Source organism: Leptopilina heterotoma, unplaced genomic scaffold (assembly GCF_015476425.1).
Source record: "Leptopilina heterotoma isolate Lh14 unplaced genomic scaffold, ASM1547642v1 Lhet_163, whole genome shotgun sequence".
NCBI lineage: Eukaryota > Metazoa > Arthropoda > Insecta > Hymenoptera > Figitidae > Leptopilina > Leptopilina heterotoma.
Window position 1 is genome coordinate 1,956,873 of NW_025110879.1, and position 18,552 is coordinate 1,975,424.

The window sequence follows — 18,552 nt, forward strand, 5'->3', positions numbered from 1 at the left end:
GACGAAAAAGAATTCTTAACAATCGCTCTGCCGTGCAAAGTAAAAAAAAAGCCCTGTAAAAGCCCCGTAAGTGACTTTGTATCTTTTTTACATTGTAATTTTTAAGTTTCAAACTCCGCAAAAACATTTTTACATAGAAATGGTTTAAAAATTAATTTTTTTTACGTAATATGATTCAGCACAGCAATTTCACCCAAGAAGTCATCTTGTATCATTTAATTTTTCATTATATACTGAAGTTCTAAGCTCAAACGGTTTTTCTTGATTTTTTCCGTTCGACTGAAATGTCACTTAAGTTCTTTTTACTTTGTACGGCAGCGCTGTAAATTTAATTTAGAAACGTTATACAGTCGAACATGTTGGAATGCACAACTCTCGAATTTTATTGTATTTAAAAATGTCTAAATTTTTAAACGAATTTTATTGAATAAAAAAAATCTGTATTTTCAAGTCACTTTCTGCAACTTTTTTAATTTTTGAAATATAAACGAAGGTTACATACAAAACAAGTCAAAATGCAGTTTAAGCGATAAAGATCGATATCCAAAACTGCTGTGGACATTAAAAATAGAAAACAAGTCTGTTCCCAATGGGAAATAGCCATTAGTCTACCATTGGTGCATTAATGGCCCAATATTGGAAGCCATTGGTTTTCTTTAGGTTTATTATTGGTACCCAATAATGGACCACTAATGGTAAAATCGTGGGATGTCCACGCCGCGCCGATGCCAATAATTGGCAACCATTATTGGCACATTATTGGCTGCCATTAAAAAACCAATAATAAAAAAAAATTTTTGTATTAAATTTTATTAAATAATAAATTTATTTATTTAATAATTATTTTATTTATTATTATTATTCATTATTATTAAAAATATTATTTTTTTAATTAATTATTTTATAGAAATGGTTATTATTTTCTATCACATCGAAATGTGAATAACCCTTTCGTTCAGAGTCTAAAAATTATTTACCTCACATCCATCAGTGCAAAAATAGGAAAGGACGGGCAGAATAAAATTCCACAAATATTCGTGAGAATGCTGCCTCCTTATATACTTTTCAAGTTTCATGTTAGTTGCGAGAGAGTTTGAAATAACACCTCCTGCGGAGCGTTGAGCGAACTACATACAATTACTTACCGACGCTGCAGAAATTATCATGTAGTAAGTATGTAGTTCGCTCAACGCCCCATAGGAGGTGTTGCTTAAAACTTTCTCGGAACTAACATGAAACTTGAAAAGTATATAAGGAGGCAGCATTCTCACGAATATTTGTAGAATTTTATTCTGCCCGTCCTCTCCTATTTTTGCACTGATGGATGTGAGGTAAATAATTTTTAGACTCTGAACGAAAGGGTTATTCACATTTCGATGTGATAGAAAATAATAACCATTTCTATAAAATAATTAATTAAAAAAATTAATATTTTTAATAATAATAAATAATAATAATAATAATAAATAAAATAATTATTAAATAAATAAATTTATTATTTAATAAAATTTAATACAAAAATTTTTTTTTTATTATAGGTTTTTTAATGGCAGCCAATAATGTGCCAATAATGGTTTGCCAATTATTGGCATCGGCGTGGACATCCCACGATTTTACCATTAGTGGTCCATTATTGGGTGCCAATAATGGGACAATAATGGAATGGTGGCTCCCATTATTGGGCCATTAGTGCGCCAATGGTTTTTTTCCCATTGGGTTGGGATCGATATTATTTTTCTTCTTCATCTTTATTTTTTTTCTACCGCATGCAAGACCCAAGTTTGGTAGTTTTTTCCTAAAAATTTTTTTTCCATCGTATACATTTCCTCTCGTCTCAACCAATTTGTTTTTAATAGGATGTTCAATGTTTCGTGCTCACGACTTAATAAACAACACACTGTGTGTGACGTAACTTGTGGGTATTCGATCATTAGGTATCGTGTTCTATGAACCGACTTCCTCTCTCTAACCAGCTGGTTATAACTTCCTGGCACTTCCTCGCCGGGGGTCGACCCTTTACATTTTATTTTATTTTTTTATGTATTTATTTTAAATAGGTAAACCCGCACGCCCTACATATGGCATTACACGAGATATTTTTTTGTTATCTATAGGTAATATCTTTGAATAAAACGAAAGTCTGCAGCTGATAATATTGTGCTAGCGGAGTAATTATTTCAAATATCAAAACCCATGTAAAAATTCTTTTTAGGTACTTACTTTTTTAAATAAAATTAGCAATTTTAATAATAATAGAATTTTAAAATTTTTTATTCAAATTTTTGATGAAAACACTAAAAAAATGCAATTTTTGAGAAATTACAAATAATTGCAGAAATTCAATGATTTTCAAAAGTAATAAAATTCTTCTCATAAAATTCAATTTTGTTCAAAATTTTTTTAAATTCTCGTCAAAATCCCAATTATCTTTATAAATAACAAAATTCTGCCCCAAATTTCAATTATTTTAAAAAATGTCAATAAAATTCTGGTCTTAATTTCAATTATTTTCAAAAATATTTTTCATTTCAATGATTTGCAATATCTAGGTACTATTTTAATAAAATTTCCCAAAAAGAATTTAATTAGGGAAGGGTGGTCCCATACCGACCCCCAAAAGTGCAAAGGCTAAAAATGTGCCAAAAATGTGTTTCTTTGTCTTCGTCAAAAGTTTTTTGAGTAAAGGAACTATTTTTCAATGTTTTCTGACGGTTGCCGAGGTTTCTGATTGTCATTAATAAAAGATCTAAAAAAAGCGAAAATTTGCGTTTTTAACTTTTTCAAAATGGGTGGTCTGAAACCGACCCCCATTTTTTTGGGGGAAAATCTCAAGAATAATCAATATATCAAATTCTGATAGTAATTAAAATAAAATTCAAGTCTGTAATGAACTGTTAAATTATTTTGACTTCATTTAAATACATTTTTGGACCTTTTTCTGAAAAAAAAGGTAAATAAATGAATCATTAGTAACTTTACTCTGAGATTATTTATGTCTTTAAGTTATGTTGACATAGTTAAACTTGAATTAATATTATTACTTTATTTAAATAAATTTTAAGGCCTTTTTTAAAATGATAATAAATATAAATTGTTGAACAGTGTCTATAAATTTCCAATATAATAGCAGCAATGGTTTTGCCTGTTTTAATTTTCGCCCTATTTCTAGTAAAATATATACGAATTTTGTTATTAATTCTTTTTCGTTTTCGTACTTAACTGCTTCCAAAGATGTCGAAAAGTACACCTTTTCTTAATTCATATCGCCTTGTAGAGAACATTTCACAACTGACAATGAATAAAATATTTAACCCAAAGAGAATTAAAGTTAAGTAATAAGTGCTGTGATTGTTAGTAAAATATTTTATAAATTCCTAAAAAATAAAAGTAAATATGCAAAACCTATCCTCACTTTATGTGAACAATAAGGAAGAAGAGAATAAACAATTACAATGTAAAAATATGGGGGTCGGTTTCGGACCACCCCACTATTTTCACAAAATGTTTTGCCAATCACTTATATCAATGAAATCAATTTAATTTGAATGTTGTGCGTTGAAGTTAAGGTCATACACAATCAAAATTAATTTCGTAAAAATTTTCCTGTATTCAAAAAACACTGTTAGCTCGAATTCCGTATAGGTCAAAAATTAATTTAAACAATGCTAAAATCTAATATTGCTTGAATCTTCAAAATGAAATCAAACGCATTGATAAAACCTGTGGCCCAGTTGTTGGTGTTGTGAAAGTGTTCGACTGATGGTATGGTACTGGTGAATTTTTTAGTGGTACCATCTTCAAGAAACATAAGGGGGTCGGTATGGTACGAGGGGTCGGTATAGGACCACCCTCCCCTATATAAAAAAAATTTTAATAACATTTTACACATACATTTAATTACTTTCATGAATAATAAAAATTTCACAGGCATTTAATTATTTACAAAATTTTTTATAAATTTCTTCGTAATAATTCAATTACATTTTCATAAAAAATAATTAAAAATTCTAGAAAATAATAATTGAGTTGAAATGAAGAAAATAATTTTGAAAAAATTACAGTAACAATATTCTTATAATATAAAATAATGATTTTATAAGTTGTTTAATTTCAAAAAGGATTGAATTTAAAATTTTTGAATGTCTTAATTCCTGTGGAAACATAGTAATTATTAAATATTTATTTAAAAAAGAAGTTATTGATGTTTTCTAATAATTTTACAAAGAAATTCGTAAATAAATGTAACAGAACATTTTTTTCAATAAAATTTTTTTCTTTACTTTCTAAAAATTTTAAAAGTTTCAATTTCATTTTTAATTAAAATTTGTATTTGACAATTAGAATTTATAAATATTTTCTTCCTTTATTTTAAAAAATCTTTGAATTTTATTAAATTAAGAAATAGAAATGATGCAAATTATTTCCTTATGAAAATTGAGAATTTTCTACAAAAATATTAAGAAACGGGAATATATGTAATGTTTTTTCCCCAAAGAAAAGAATTAATTTGTGAACAATATTGTTATTGGTAAATAAAAATTATGCACAAAATGGAAATTTCTTAATCATAATTTTTTAACAATTAACAATTGTCTAATATTTTTTATAAATAAAAATGAGAAAAAAAGCATATAATAAACGAAATTTATTTATTATTATTACAAATTTATCTGTTAATAATTTTTTTGAAATTTATTAATTTTAAATATTATTTTATTATAAATCATGAAAAAATACCTGCAAATTTTTGATTTGTCAAAAAATACTTTTTAATATTCAGTTTGATATCCTTATAAAAAAATGTGTTCGCAAAAACTGTTTTTCCAAATATTTTCTGTTTAATATTAGAAAAAATTGTTCCACCGAAAATTTTCTGATAATTATTCCAAATAGACTGCTTTTCCCCCAAATATTAACAAATATTCAAAAAACATAAAATATCACCAAATATTCAAAATTCCTCCAAATTTCGAAAAAATGTCCATTATTTTATCAAAAACAAAATACCAAATTTAACAGACAGTACATGATTTGAATATTCAAAAAGAAACTTTAATGATGCGATCAAGAAACCCAACTCGACAGAATTTAATATAAGAATTCACAAAAGTGAACGCAAGCAATATACACGAAAATGTATAATGTAATCATAAAGACACGTGGATGAAGAAAAAAAGAATTCCAAGTATTTATGCAATAATAACGTTATTATTTGTTGTTCAACTCAACAAGCTATTCAGTCATACCCCCTGCAGGGGAAAGTTTTTTTTCTCTCTCTCTTAAAAAAAAAATCTTTTCGAATACCTGGCGAAGAAAAGGTGTTAGGCCAGATTAAAGCCTCACGGCTCTTTAATTAATTAATAATTACTTATTAAGTCGAGAGTGACTTGACATTTTTCATCAATAAGTAGGCTTCGTTTGTTCACCAAGTTTTACGTTTGTTATTTTCTCGAACACTCTCGTCACTCTGGGGGGTCAAACTCAGAATCTGTGGTATGTGATACACCAATTTATCTATATACTTATCACACACATACACACACATTGTGCACGATTCTACACAGAAAAAATGGATGGTAAAAAGTTACAAAGGTAATGGGTAAAAGTTGTTTGGGTAAAGGGTAAAAATTGTAGAGGGTAATATTGTGATGGGTAAAAATGTTACCAAAATATCACTAGAACAATCGACATTCTTTTTTGAATAAAATCCATTAATATTACAATTGATATATGAAATTTACTATTTTAATATTAAGGAAACTACCCGTGCATAAATATGTCTAAAATAAAACATTGCAACAAATTATAATAAATAAATACAATTGATAATAAAAGTTTAATTGTAAAAAAAGAAGATTGGGAAACTAGCGACTGTAAAGGTGCACACACAACTCAGTAGCAAAGTTGGGTAGGATAGAATTTTCAGTTTCCTCGGGTTGCAGTCTTTCATCTAAAAATTTAAAAAAGCATAATAAATATTAAGTCGACTTCACATCACTCAAATAGTCAAATTGAAAGTTGCTTTCATTTCTGTTGACACTTGGAACGAATTGTAAATTGAACGAAATTCAATGCTTTCGATTTGACATTTAACCTAAGAGGAATGTAAATAAATTATATTTTAATCGAATTTATATACTTGATACTGTCTAATTAGTACAATTTTAGTCTGTCTGAAACTTCTTGTAAAATAATTTGAAAAAAAAGAAATTTAGTTTTATAAAGATGATACAAAAGAAATTAGGTTTGAAATAAAAGAAGTTTCAAGAAATCAATATTTATAATAATTATATAATCAAATTAGAAATAAACTCAAATGCTATATATATATATATGAACGAATGATGCTTCTTGAAATATAATGTATACTTCTGCGATGTCAAATGAAACTTAATTTATTATTTACAAAATGTCGCCTAACCTAAATTCAAATTTTTATAATAGTTCTTGATTCTAAATTTAATTCACTCAAATTTCTGTATTCCCTAATTTTAAATCTTTTTAAATAAATTTTAATCTAAAATATAATATAACAAAACGTTTAGTAAATAAAACAAATATTAATCGAAATTTTAATTAAACGAATTTCTAATTTACCAAAACGTTTGACATAATTCTTATTTTTCCTTTTTTGAATTTGATATACATTGAATTCAGTTGAATTTCAAACAAGACGAAGTCTAAAAAGAACTATAGTTCTTTAGAACTTCATTTCTATAGAAATGTAATAGTCCCTAGATTCCCGTTTTATCAATTCAGAACATTAAAGTAAAGGAAAGAAATTTTAAAACTTATTTTTGGGATTTATAAATTTTTTTATAAATTATTATGACCAAAGATATAAACAACAAATTTGCAATAAACTATACCTTAAGAAATTATCACATTAGTAAATTGTATTTACATTTATGACTTAAGTTTTTAAAAATAAATTTAACTTTAAGTTGAGGAAGTTGGCAGTAAGTCGCAACTTTTTAAAACATTTGTTAATGTTATCTTTTTTAAGATGTTTGCATCAATGTCTTTTACTGCCACATCTCTTAAAATGGATATTGAAATAAATGCAAACTGCTGTTTAGCGTTTGCCGGAAATTGGACTTGAAATATCCAATAGACGGCTAGCAATAGAAGTATGGCTTCATAGCCGTGTGCTTCAAAAATTGGTGTGCCATCTATGTAGCACATTGTGTGCATCATATTCAATGGCCTGTTTGCTATAGCTATCAATTTTGGAGCCTCATCAACACCCGGAATAGTATTCGCGATTGGCGTTCCACTCTATGCAACAAAAATTATTAAAATACATTTATTATTAAGTCGATGTTAAAGAATTTCAAAAGTAAAATATAACTAATTTATTTAATCGCCACTTATACTTACCGGAAAACAGTTAAGAATTTTTCCGCCTTCTTTTGCCTTTGTGAATAATTTAGGCAGATGATATAATACAGCCATGGTCTGACCATCAAAAGAAAGATTTTTTCCAGAAATTTGCAAAGCAGTAATTACTTTGGGGAGTATCTCAATCCAATTCTGCTTCAAATCATTAGCAGTTAAATTTATCAGCTGGCAAAATTCTTCAAGAAGCTGTAATTATAGAAATTCAAAGAAAAATTAGCATTTTTATCCTTCTTCAATGATAAACAGGGATGGCTTCATATGTAACCTATATTGTACTATAAAAAATAAATTTTTATAGTAAAGTGGATTAAGTATAAACCCATGCCTAATTATAAATTATTCTAAAACCGCATTACAAATTACACAAAAAATTTTGCGATAATCACTTATTTTAGAGTATAATTGTTTGAATTTAAAAGAAGATTATGAGAAGACTATAGACAGAGATTAATGAAATTTAAGAAATTAAAATATCATAGCCGAACAGATCAACAGGTTGTTCTTTAAACAAATAATTTTACCATATCCTTTCTTCGGAGTGCGGGATACCTATCTAAAATTTCTGAGGCATTCACTTTACTAATGGCCATCATTCTGGACCTTCTGGTCGATTGCAATTCCTTCTTCATGCTAGGTTTTTTTGGTTCAACTTTACTCGATGAAGTTCCTTTACAACGTGAACTCTTTTTATCCTTTGTTCTCAAATATTTAAAACAGTTTTTCATTCGGGCATGTGTCTGATCCTATTTAATGTAAAAAAGACGTCATAGAAAAATATTTGATAAATTTTAAAATTGTATATATAAACAAAGGGATTTAATGGCAACTAAAGTTAAAAGTTTGCTAATTAAAGAAATGTTTAAAAATAAATATCTAAAATTCTCGCTATTCTCATCGAGATTGAAAAACGGAATATTAAATCTTTAAGTTTTGGTGTAGAGGAATAAAATAGAAAAGAATAGGACTTTAAATTCTTCAACGAGCAACATTAAAAGTATGAAAAATTTATCGTGTAATATAATTTGATTCTATACTTTATAAGAGTGTAATAAAAATTATTATTATAATTCAGGAAAAATATTTAATTAGTTTAAGGCATTTTTTTGTAAACTTCTTAGAAATTGTGACGCGATTTGAAGAAAGGAACCATCGAAGCAAGCTATTATAAATTATGTTTGCAATTTTTTAAATGAAAAAACCAAAAAAGAATCAAGTGCCAATATAAATCGTTGATGATTAAGTTTTCATTTTGACTAAAATATTTAATAAACACTGATTTAAATTTGTAATAAGTAAAAAGAAACCTTCAGTAAAAAAACTAGCAGTAACATAACCTTAAAGTGATTTGCTTCTAAGGTTCCTTTTTTAGATCGCGTTACAAATATTACCACGGTTATCAAATTTTTAAACGAAGAAACTTACATGTTTCGCACCATATGCACATTCAAAATATTGCGGATATTTGTCTGTCAACAGGATAGACATTTCCTCGATAACGCATGGATTATCGAAACCTGCATCGATCATATTTTTCGAAATTAGTCGTACTATTAATGATTTTTGACTTTCTGTTAGTTTTTTCCTTTTTATCTATTAATTCCTGCGTTTCCTTTGGTAATTCGATCCTCATGAAAACACTTATGTCAGTCTGAAATAAAAAAACAAATAAAACAGTACTAATTATTATACAATTCATTGTAGGAACTATTGTAACAATGTTGTTTACGAAAGTCTTCTTTACAGTCAAAACTACAATTTTTCAATAAATTATTCTTTATTACCGTTTCATTCATTTCTAAAATTTCTTCGTCTCCACTATTATTTTCTGATTCAGGCACGTTTGATCCCGAATTTTCTTCAATAGTTTCATCTAGGTTTTTTTCTTCGCTACTTTCATTGTGTATTCCTTGATCAATGAAAGAATTGTCCGATAAATCATGAGTATTGTTAATTTCTTCCTCAAGGGATTCTGAATGTCTCTTATGACTAATTGGGACACAATCGCAATAACCGCATCGGGAGCTCTTTGAATCTTGTCGCCATTCAAACTCTGGACATTCGTTACACTGTTCGCAACGTCCTCTTTTTACCCCCTTCGAGTCAATATTAGTCTGCATCTTTCGCTAAATTCGTAGTGTTGTTTTTCTTATTAAAATTTTAATATCTACATGGAATAATTTTTCTTTACAATCCTTTTTTAAAGATAATATAAACAGCAAGCAGAATCCACAAGCGTTGTTGTTCAATTGTTTACACTAAATATGCACTTCTAGTCACTTTGTTCAGGGTGGGACACGAGACGGTAACTACATGGCTACCTCTTTTCTTTTGCGTTTTGTCTTGTAAAGGTCAATACACAATCGCTTCGCGAAAGTCGTTTGCAAAAGTGAGGCGCTGCATGCTTGTGTTCGAACGCTACGGCATTGAATAATAAGGGAGAGAGAGATACACGTATATTTTTCTCCTACTTATGGCACGGCCACAACTTGGCTGCCTGCGCAGGTAGCCGCAACTAGAGTAAGGGAGAGAAAACACAATTTGAATTGTCTGACTCTCTTACTCTAATGTATTGCCATGACGACCTGCAGTCAGGCAGCCGAGGTGAGACCGTACCTTAAAGTCCAACGCACAATAGGTTCGCGAACGAGACACATGAGATAGACAAGGACACAAATATATCTCTGTCCTTTTCTAACTCATGCTTTGTGTTCGCGAACTTATTCTGCTTAGGCCTTATCACCTGCTTAACACTCATGGAGGGTTTACACCTTCTATAAAAATTGCTCAGAAAGGAATATTTGCATTGGAGTAAGAGAGTCAAATACACAGTCTGTCTCTCTTACTCCAATGAAAAATTTTCCGTTCTGGAAAATTTTACCGAAGGTGTAAATGCTCCCTTAGGGTGCGATCTTATGTGATCAGAATGTGTCGACCGACAGTAGAAAATCTTGAGTGCAAAAGAGAAAGAGATAGGTAGATATTGTTGTTCTTTTCACTCTTATGATTTTCTGCCTTCGGTCGATGTATTCTGCTGCTCACATGGGATCGCACTCTCAGGGTGAAGTCCCATGGCAGCGTTTTGCGTTGCGTTTTGTAACTAGGCCATGAGTGCAAATATAGCAAACATATATCTCCATCTCTCTCACACTCATTGCCTAGTTACAAAACGCAACGCAAAACGCTGCCATGGGACTCCACCCTCACTACTCAAGGCAAAACGCAGCGTTCGAACGCAAGCATGTGAACACCGCCTGAAGGTCTATCTCCATTGTGTGTCTATTGAAGAAAGGCCTTAAAGCAGTTGTGCGTTGAGTCCTAAAGTTTTAATGCATAGGTTATGTAACCAAATGTCAACAACAACCTGTCATATCTTAAAAACTAAGTTCAAGTTACAATAGAAATTAAAATTTATTTACTTTATGGAGCATCACAAAACGTCTATCAATTCGTCCACAAAATTACGTATATATATATATATATATATATATATATATATATATATTACATGTACTAGGAAAAAGTATAGATTACAAAAAAAATTATTCAAATGATTATTGTTTATTGCAGCAAGACTATTTTAATACATATAATACATAATGATGTCATTAATGAAATAAAAAATTTGTTTTCAGAAATAATATTATATATTTATACTAAGTTTAATTTGGATACGACAACAAATATGTATGGAGCAGCCTAGATTTTCAGAAAGAGTACACGACATGAAATATAATGTATATGCATACTCTAGAAACACTAAAGTGTAAATTATTTTGGGAATGTACTTCTGTAACAATTCTGAAATGATTATCTATTAATTATATAATTTATAAGGAACAAATTTATGTCTTTCAGCATAGTAAATTATTTAATTATTTTTAATGTGAATTTGTAATAAATTTTGTACATAGAAATTAAGATTAAATATCAGTGGTTTCACTGATATTTCACTATCGCAAAAAATTGTGAAACAGTTGATTTGTATGTTTCAACATTAAATTATAAGTTAATTAAGGTTAACCTTAATTAAACTAGCAATATAGTCAAAAGCATTTATAACGATTGTTTTTTAAAAAGAATTAGAAATGATTATAACCAATATGACTATTATAAAATTCAATTTATGTCTGAAGTAAAAAATTATAAGAAACTATCTTATTTTAAATGTCAAAAACTATAATATGAGTCGTACCAAAATATTATTATTATTAACTATATTAATATCCGTATTCTTTCATTTATTCTGTCCGCAGTTTGAAGTTAGTTTCTGTGTATGTATTTTTAAAGTATTGTTTGAAAAAATGGAACATATGCAGGAATTTTTTCATGATTTATAATAAAATAATAAATTATAAACTTATTTTTTTGGGAAGAAAAACATTAGATATTCCCGTTTCTTAATATTTTTGTAGAAAATTATCTATTTTCATAAGGAAATCATTTTCATCAATTCTATTTTTCAATTTCAATTGTTTTAATACAATTCAAAATTTTTCTTAAATAAAGGAATAAAATGTTTATAAATTATATTTAGCAATTAGAAAATTCAATTGAAAATAAAACTGAAAATTTTTGAATTTTTAGAAAATAAAGGAAAAATTTTATAGAAAAAAATGTTCTGTTAAATTTATTTACGAATATCTTTAATTGCAAAATTATTTGAAAACAATAATTTTATTTTTAAACATTTTAAATATTTAATTATTATTATTTTACAGTAGGAATTAGGATTTATCAAAATTTCAAATTCAAATCTTTTTGAAATTAATCAACTTTAAAAATATTGTTATAAAACGTAAAGATAATAATTAAAGAGGATCGAGTGTTAAAATCATTATTTTATATTATAAGAACATTGTTCCTCTAACTTTTTAAAAATTATTTTCATATTGTATTATTTTTTAAAATTTAAACTTAAATTCATTTTTAAATCCATATTTATTAGAAAATTCTATTAGAATTCAATTATTTAAATACAAAAATAAATAATTTATTTAATAATTGAATGTTTCTTAAAATTTAATTTTTATAAAGAATCTTGTTAACAAATTTTTAAATAATTTCATTTTTTTACGATTTTGAATAACATTTTTAGGAATAGTTACATTTTTCAAGGAATTGGATTAAAATTTTATTAACAATAATTGAAAGACAACTATAAGTTTTATTATTTCTGAAAATAAGTGAAATTATTAAGAAGAAACAAAAAATTTGTAAATATTTGAATACCTGTGAAATTATTATTATTTATAAAAATAATTAAATGTTTGCGTACAATTTTATTAAAATTGTTCTTAAATAATTGTTTTCTTATGGGTAATTTTATTACAATAGTAGATATTAAAAATGATTGAAATGAGGAAATTTTTTGAAAATAATTGAAATTTTGAAGAAGAATTTTTCTATTTATAAAGATAATAATTGGTTTTTCGTCGAGATTTTTCTATAAATTTTGAACGTAATTAAATTATGTGATAAGGATTTTATTACGTTTATGAGTCAAACTAAAACGTCACAAATATTCAGAATTTTTCTATGAATTCTAAAAATTAAATTTTTTCAGAACTTTTAATAGAAATTTAAGACTTTTCCCTGAATTAGCTATGTCAGAATATATGATTATTATAATTATAATAATATTAAAACTATATATTCCAATTCACATATTTTATTTTTATAACAAAAATTTTTACGTTATATTATTTTTAAAAACCTGCAATTTTTTTTAAAAAAAAGTGAGCCAGAAGTCAGCGGCACCCAAATTGTTGCTAGTAAGGTTTCAAAATTGGAGACAATTTATTGTATTTCTTTTGTAATATCTTTTTAACTAAGGTATAAAGGTACTCTGCAGATGTTCTTCTTAAACGAATACAAATTTGAAAATACAACACCAAACTCCGTTTGTTATTTCTATAATTTATTATTTTTACGATGTAAAATATTTTTTCAATCAAAGATGATACAGAATACAAATAGAAACGTATAAAAAAATCCATAAACTATTTTTGTGGAACACAAAAACATTGACAAATAGTTTCTTCTTCTTTGCTAAATTTAGAAAATTTGAAATATCTTTAGGAAAATTATTCCCATAATTTTTATTTGTTAATAACGATTTTTAACGTGATTATTTAAAAATTTCTTGTTAAAATTTGCATAATTTCTATTTTTTATCACATTTTTTTGACGAAATCTCAATTACGTTTTTGAAAGAATTACAAAATTTTCATAAATTTTTTTATCATTACAAAAATTAAATATTGTTAGAAATTTCTTTTTAAATCACCTTTATTATAAGAAGAAATTTTCAGAAAACGACCTTTATTAGAAAAAAGATATTAAAAAATTACCTTAATTTGAAAAATTATTTTCAGAAATTCACCTTTATTAGAAAAGTGTTTTAGGAAATCAAAAATTAGAAAAGACGATTTAGAAAAACTGCATCTCAACCATACCATTCTGAATTCTTCAAGATGCTGAAATCTGCAAATTTAAAATAAATAAAAGTTTATTAATCATAAAACATATTAAAAATAACTGACTGTATTAGTTATTTTTATTACTTACAAGTCAGTGTAAATTCCCCAAAGCTTTTTTCAGTATAATGTACTGAGTTTCATTCCATCGATGTCCGTGAAATACGCCAACAGTCAGCAAATCTTCAATTGATAAGGCCACAAAATCTTCTTCAATTTCAATTTCGTATGCCATTATCCTTACATTATGTTCAACAGTTGTCACTTTTCGACAAACGAAAATTGGATTGTTGTTTCTCAAAATGATGGCGTGCAGTGCTACAAATTGTGGTATATTCTGTTCGCTATATCCGACAGCTAAAAAGCACTTAAGTGCAGTATACTTAATACCATTTATTTGCACCCATCTTGTTGTCTGTAGTCGTCTTACATCTGGAAACAGCTCTGCATAAGGAAGTACATTAATAGGGACCCATTTTGTTGGGCCTAAAGTAATCTCTCTCTCTAGAGTTCCATTTAATATGTATGCTTGATGCAGCTGGTGTTTGTTAGCTAGTGTTACCGGTAAATTTTTGTAGGTTCGCATACACTGAGCAATTCGTTTGAAGAATTGGTGTTTGGCTTCTGCTCTCATAGTGGAGTATTGTTGCAAAGGTCCAAATTTCAGAATCGCTCTTACTCTATGCAATAGAAAATGTTGTTTTGGAATTAAATCTCTATTGTAGCACGTTTGAAATGTTTCGAGATATTCAGAAATGCAACATTCCAAATAACCCAAAATTGAATGTTTTATTTTATCTGCGTGTGATATTAAAATAATCTCTAGCATTTTTAAGTAATTGTCTAGCGGAGCCCATCCCTGAACGACTTTGTCCGAAACTATTAATGGCAACATTGTCACTAACTGTGCCATCTGCGATGCTGTCTGTTTCATTTTTTGAGTAGCATCCAACAATTGCCTTTCAGAAATTGGTGAAGGTTTTGACGACTTTTCTGAATAACCATAATCAAAATCAGCTATTTTCTTGTTTAAGTCATCAAGTGTCATTAAACGTAAAGTGCAACAAATTTCTTTTAAAAATAATCTTGTTGTTATAACACAGATTCCCAACAGATCATCGTGTGTTAAATCGGGCGGCGTCGATTGTGTAACATGAAAATTTTCAATCTCATTTAGCACACTTCTCCTGTTAATGCCAAATGCGGTTCTCAGTGCTGCTTTATTTTGTTTCCCAACAGCAGCTTCAATAGCCTGAACTTGCAAGTCATGCTCCTCGGACGAGCGAAGTATTGTCGAATCTTCCCTGAACATAGTTTTTATTTGATCCATGATTGCTTTACATATTCTGCAAGGATAACGTGCACTAAACGACTCTCTAAAACCACAGAGCTGGTGTATTGCAAGATTATCACCAATCAAAACTGATAAAGTTCCGTAAATTATATCGCCGTTTGACAAACGAAGGCCATTTTCAAATTGTTTTAAATCGTTAACGATGTACTGAAGGATCCTGTTCATTCCATAAGAATTGATGTGAGGATTAGATACAACTCCTGCTAAATTGATAAATTTTAATTGTGATCTATTCTCGGGAGATATGTCTTCATCCATCCAGTAAAACATTCCGAGCTTATTTTTGGAAGATGATTTGGAACCGACAGCATCACACATATCGACCTCATCGTAGTATAGTTTAATGAACTTGCAGTCAGGTCTTCGCCTCTTATAAGAATGGTTTTTGAAGTAGGTTCCATCCATGTACGTTTCAATAACTCCTTCCTCATTTGGTGTTGGGTTAAATAAAACATTCCCGAATGAGCCATTTTCTAACCATTTAGTAAGAACATTATTAATGGGAATGTGAATGAATTCATCTTTCTTCCTTTTAATTGGTTGATTGCCATAAATTGTAGGTGTTCCATAAGGGACAAAATTCTCACCCAACTCAATTCTATTAGGCTTTACAACATTGAATTTTTCTTGAAAATATAAATTTTGGTTGTGAATACTGTGAAGGCCTTGACTGCAGTTAACATTGTTAACAATTTCCTCAATATTTATAAAGTCATTCAAGTGTAAATTGTGCCTCTCCTGAAGCGTAGTTCTGACATCATTGAGGTAATGAGTAAGATACCATCTTACAACTTCTTGCATTTTCGATAAAATATTGATGACATCTTTATTTGTTGCTCGAGTACTACTTCGTAAATATAAAAGGTATTGTCCAATAATTTCCTTCTCAGGATTGTCTGGAACATCATCAATATCATCAGGATCATCTTCGTAATCTGAATCGTCACTAAAATTGTCATCATCGGAAACGTCATTAAACTGATCCTCAAGTATGGGATTTTCGTCCATTGCTGTAAATATAAATGTAAATAGTTAAAAAGAGATAAAATTAAAAATTAATATTAATAATTAACTTCAATTGTTTCTTCTTATATTTAATTAAACATAATTGATTGGAAAAACAACTGGAATATTTTTTCTGTCAAACGAAAATTATTATATATGACATAATATATGGGGCATTCCACACCAAGTCGGAAATCATTTTCCTTTTGCGTCTCAAATTTTTTTCAAATTTTTTTTTCTTTTAGTGTTCGTTGAAATGAGCTGCCATGATTTCTTTAAAAAATTTTTTCTAAATCGATTTAAGAGTTACAGATTTTTTTAAAAATTAAGTTTTTTAGTTAAATTTTTTGAAATGCTTATAACTCTGCCAAAAATTGATCAAATTGGACGTTCTTTTAAAGAAAATTTTTGTTTTCACATATAGTTTTTAATAAAAATATGAACTTAACCTTCTTACTGTGTAAAATTGTGATTTGGTCAAATGGCAAGTTAGACATTTGGCTACCACTGCGTATATAAAAATTAAAAATTTCAAAATAAATAGATCCCATCGTTTGACCACAATCAGACAAGGATTAAAAATTGTTAATTTAGTACTAGTTTCTTACAAAACATTGGTAGATACATTACATACATTGTTAAAAATAAAATATTTTTAAGAAATTTTTAAATCTTATCGTAAATTTTATAAAATAAATTTTTGCCTATTTTTATTAAAAAGTACGTATAAAAACAAAAAATTGTTTTAAAAGAACGTCCAATTTGACCAAATTTTGGCAGAGTTTTAAGCATTTCAAAAAAAATTTACATAAAAAACGTAATTTTTTAAAAATTTGTATTTCTTAAATCGCTTTATGAAAAAATGTGTAAAAAATCATGGTAGCTCATTTCAACGAGCACTGAAAGAAAAAAAACATTTGAAAAAAATTGAGATGCAAAAGGAAAATGATTTCCGACTTGACGTGGAATGCCCCATATGTTTAATATATCTTTATACTTGACAAAAAAAAATCAAAATTAATTGCAATAGAAATAAACATTAATTTTATGGTAATTGTGTAAAATACAAATAGAGGTAAACACTATGTCAACTCAACATAAGTAATTTAATAATTTAATTTAGTTAATACTTTTTGTAAACTATTTTTTGTCTTTAAACATCCAAATCGAAGGAATAAAAAACTTTTTAAACAAATACTATCATAATGTTAAAGTCTAATATATTCACTACTATTAATTATTTTTTAAATGTTTTATTTTACTATTTTTCATCAAATAAAGATTCGGATACAAGGAATATATTAACTATTTATACTATTTTATTTAATGTAAAATTTACCTTATGCAATGCATAATATAAATATTTGGGATTTCTGCCAATTAATAAGAAATATTTACTGTAATCTTTAGTATTGTACAACACATAAACTTTTTATAAAATTATTTAACATCAAAAAGATATAATAAATTTATTTTATAAAATACGAATAAAACAGTTTCAGAACTTTTTGAATAGGTATATCTCATTATAATTGTTCTAGATAAATTTACTTTTTCGTTATTGATTTTTAAGGAGAAATAAATTTTGTTTGATAAAGTTTAATGTTTCAACTACACAACAATTTTCGAAATTTAAACATATTCGAAAGTTGCCGGAAATTTTTGCATAAAAATATGGAATTGAAATTATATTTTGTTTTTTTATAAAGAGAAAAGCGGATAATCGGTAAAGCAGTATCATGCAAAAGATTTAATATTTTATTTATTTCACTATCTATTTTTAATTTCATTACAAAATACATTTAAAAAAATGAATTGTCATGACATCTATAACCTCACTTTTCTAAACCAATTTTAAAGTGATTATTTATTTACAAATAAGAAAAAAATTTTAAGTAATAGAAAAAAATTACTTACCTACAATTGACACAATTTAGTTTCTTTTCTTTTCAAATAATTGTTTACGTCTTATTAAAAATAGATCACTTATTATAACCAAAGGTAAAGCAACAATGCTGTCACAAAAAAATTCGCTTATATAATTCTTAAGGTGCTTTCACAGAAAAAAGGTTAGAGAAAGGATGAAAATGTTTAATCAATGAGAACCCTCTGTTAAATAGAAATCTTTCGAATAAAGACCAACGCAGTATGAATACGGATACGGGAACAGGGCATTGGATAGAAAGGGATGCATACAGCTTCTGTCATTTTCTTTTGCATGTCCTGTTCCCGTATCCGTATTCATTTTGCTTTGGCCCTAAAGTCCAACGCACAATAGGTTCGCGAAAGTCGTTCGCGTACGAGATGTATGAGATA

The 18,552-nt window shown here is 27.5% G+C and overlaps 2 protein-coding genes across 2 annotated transcripts; both read right to left on the bottom strand.

Moving 5' to 3' along the window:
- Positions 1 to 6,930: 6,930 nt before the first annotated feature.
- Positions 6,931 to 8,948, bottom strand: LOC122499028. The gene is made up of 4 exons (XM_043607058.1): positions 8,824 to 8,948; positions 7,923 to 8,144; positions 7,381 to 7,587; positions 6,931 to 7,278 (listed from the first exon to the last, which is right to left on the bottom strand). Exons 1-4 carry the CDS (start codon positions 8,926 to 8,928, stop codon positions 6,940 to 6,942), a joined length of 873 nt encoding a protein of 290 aa, XP_043462993.1. The 5' UTR covers positions 8,929 to 8,948; the 3' UTR covers positions 6,931 to 6,939.
- A 5,247-nt stretch (positions 8,949 to 14,195) lies between these two features.
- On the bottom strand, positions 14,196 to 18,214 carry LOC122499017. The gene is made up of 3 exons (XM_043607047.1): positions 18,154 to 18,214; positions 14,308 to 16,241; positions 14,196 to 14,234 (listed from the first exon to the last, which is right to left on the bottom strand). Exons 2-3 carry the CDS (start codon positions 16,237 to 16,239, stop codon positions 14,196 to 14,198), a joined length of 1,971 nt encoding a protein of 656 aa, XP_043462982.1. The 5' UTR covers positions 16,240 to 16,241; positions 18,154 to 18,214.
- Between the last annotated feature and the right edge of the window lie 338 nt (positions 18,215 to 18,552).